General features: G+C 61.3%; 1 protein-coding gene across 1 annotated transcript; it reads right to left on the bottom strand.

Annotated features, from left to right (window-relative positions):
- Positions 1 to 46: 46 nt before the first annotated feature.
- On the bottom strand, positions 47 to 808 carry BTC (betacellulin; the record flags this gene model as incomplete). The annotated part of the gene is made up of 4 exons (XM_010012154.1): positions 796 to 808; positions 635 to 730; positions 298 to 415; positions 47 to 193 (listed from the first exon to the last, which is right to left on the bottom strand). Coding segments are annotated over exons 1-4 (374 nt in total), but the record flags the coding sequence as incomplete, so codon positions are not given.
- Positions 809 to 1111: the final 303 nt, after the last annotated feature.

Genomic DNA, 1111 nt, shown 5'->3' on the forward strand with positions numbered 1-1111 from the left:
AGGGCTTCCTCTTCCCATGCCTCGCGCTGTTCCCCCCACCACGTACTGACTGCAGAGGCAGGCGCAGATGATGAGGATGATGAGGGTGACAATGGCAGCAATCAAGGAGATGATGACAATCTGGCCCCGGTCGCCTCGCAGGTAGAAGATGTCCACCCTCTCACAGCGAGCTCCCGTGTAGCCCCTCTCACACCTACCCCGCAGCACAGGGGAGGCAGAGGATGGATCGAGGGTCCAAAAACCCACCATGGTGCCCCCCTCCTCCCTCTCTCCATGTCCCTGCCAGCAGTGGCTTACACACAAGCCGGCGCCTTCTCGGCCACGAGGAACCGGCATCTCCCCTTGACGCAGTAGTGCTTGTATTCCTCGGGGCACCTGGAGAAGTGTCCCTGCCGCCTCAGCTGTGTCACATTCCCTGAGGGTGACAAGGAAAACCGTCCCCGCGGGGGTTACAGTTCTTCTCAGGGGGCAGCTGGTCCATCCTGAGCCACAGGAATGTGTCCTTGGCTGTGGCGTGCTGCTTCCCTGCACGGCTGCGGTAGACACAACATCCATCCTCCATCCCAGCCCTCTGCCCGCATTGCCCAGCTCCCATCCAGTGCCACTGGCTCCCCTGAGCATCCTTGCACCATACCCATGCAGCTCTGGGCTGTGCCACAGGTAAATCCTTCTGTTCCATGGCCAGTGGTGACATTTGTGTCGGCACCCACACAACCAAAAAGTGCCAAACCTGAAAGGCAACGGAGGTGGGTCAGGGGGGTGAAGCCTGGCTGGAGCATCACCACCACCACTCACCACAGCCACTCATCCCGGCCTTGGCCATAGGGAGGGGACCGGCAGAGGGCCCCCCATTCCCCAGCAGCAATGGCTTCACTGTTCCCCAGGGTGAGGAGAAGGGAAAGCTGGTCCCTGCCTGCCTCCTCCACCCAGCACCAGCATCCTGGAGCAAGCAAGGAGGGCTTTAGGGGGCACAGCTCAGCCTGTGGGCAGCCACCACCTCCAGTGCACAGGGAGGATGAAGGGGGTGGATCCCCAGGGAGGTCCAGCTCCCTGTCTGAAGACCATGGTCTTCTTGGGGCTCTTCAGCCTGGAGAAGAGAAGCTGTGTCGAG

This window comes from Nestor notabilis, unplaced genomic scaffold, assembly GCF_000696875.1.
Source record: "Nestor notabilis isolate BGI_N333 unplaced genomic scaffold, ASM69687v1 scaffold16853, whole genome shotgun sequence".
NCBI classification, from domain to species: domain Eukaryota; kingdom Metazoa; phylum Chordata; class Aves; order Psittaciformes; family Psittacidae; genus Nestor; species Nestor notabilis.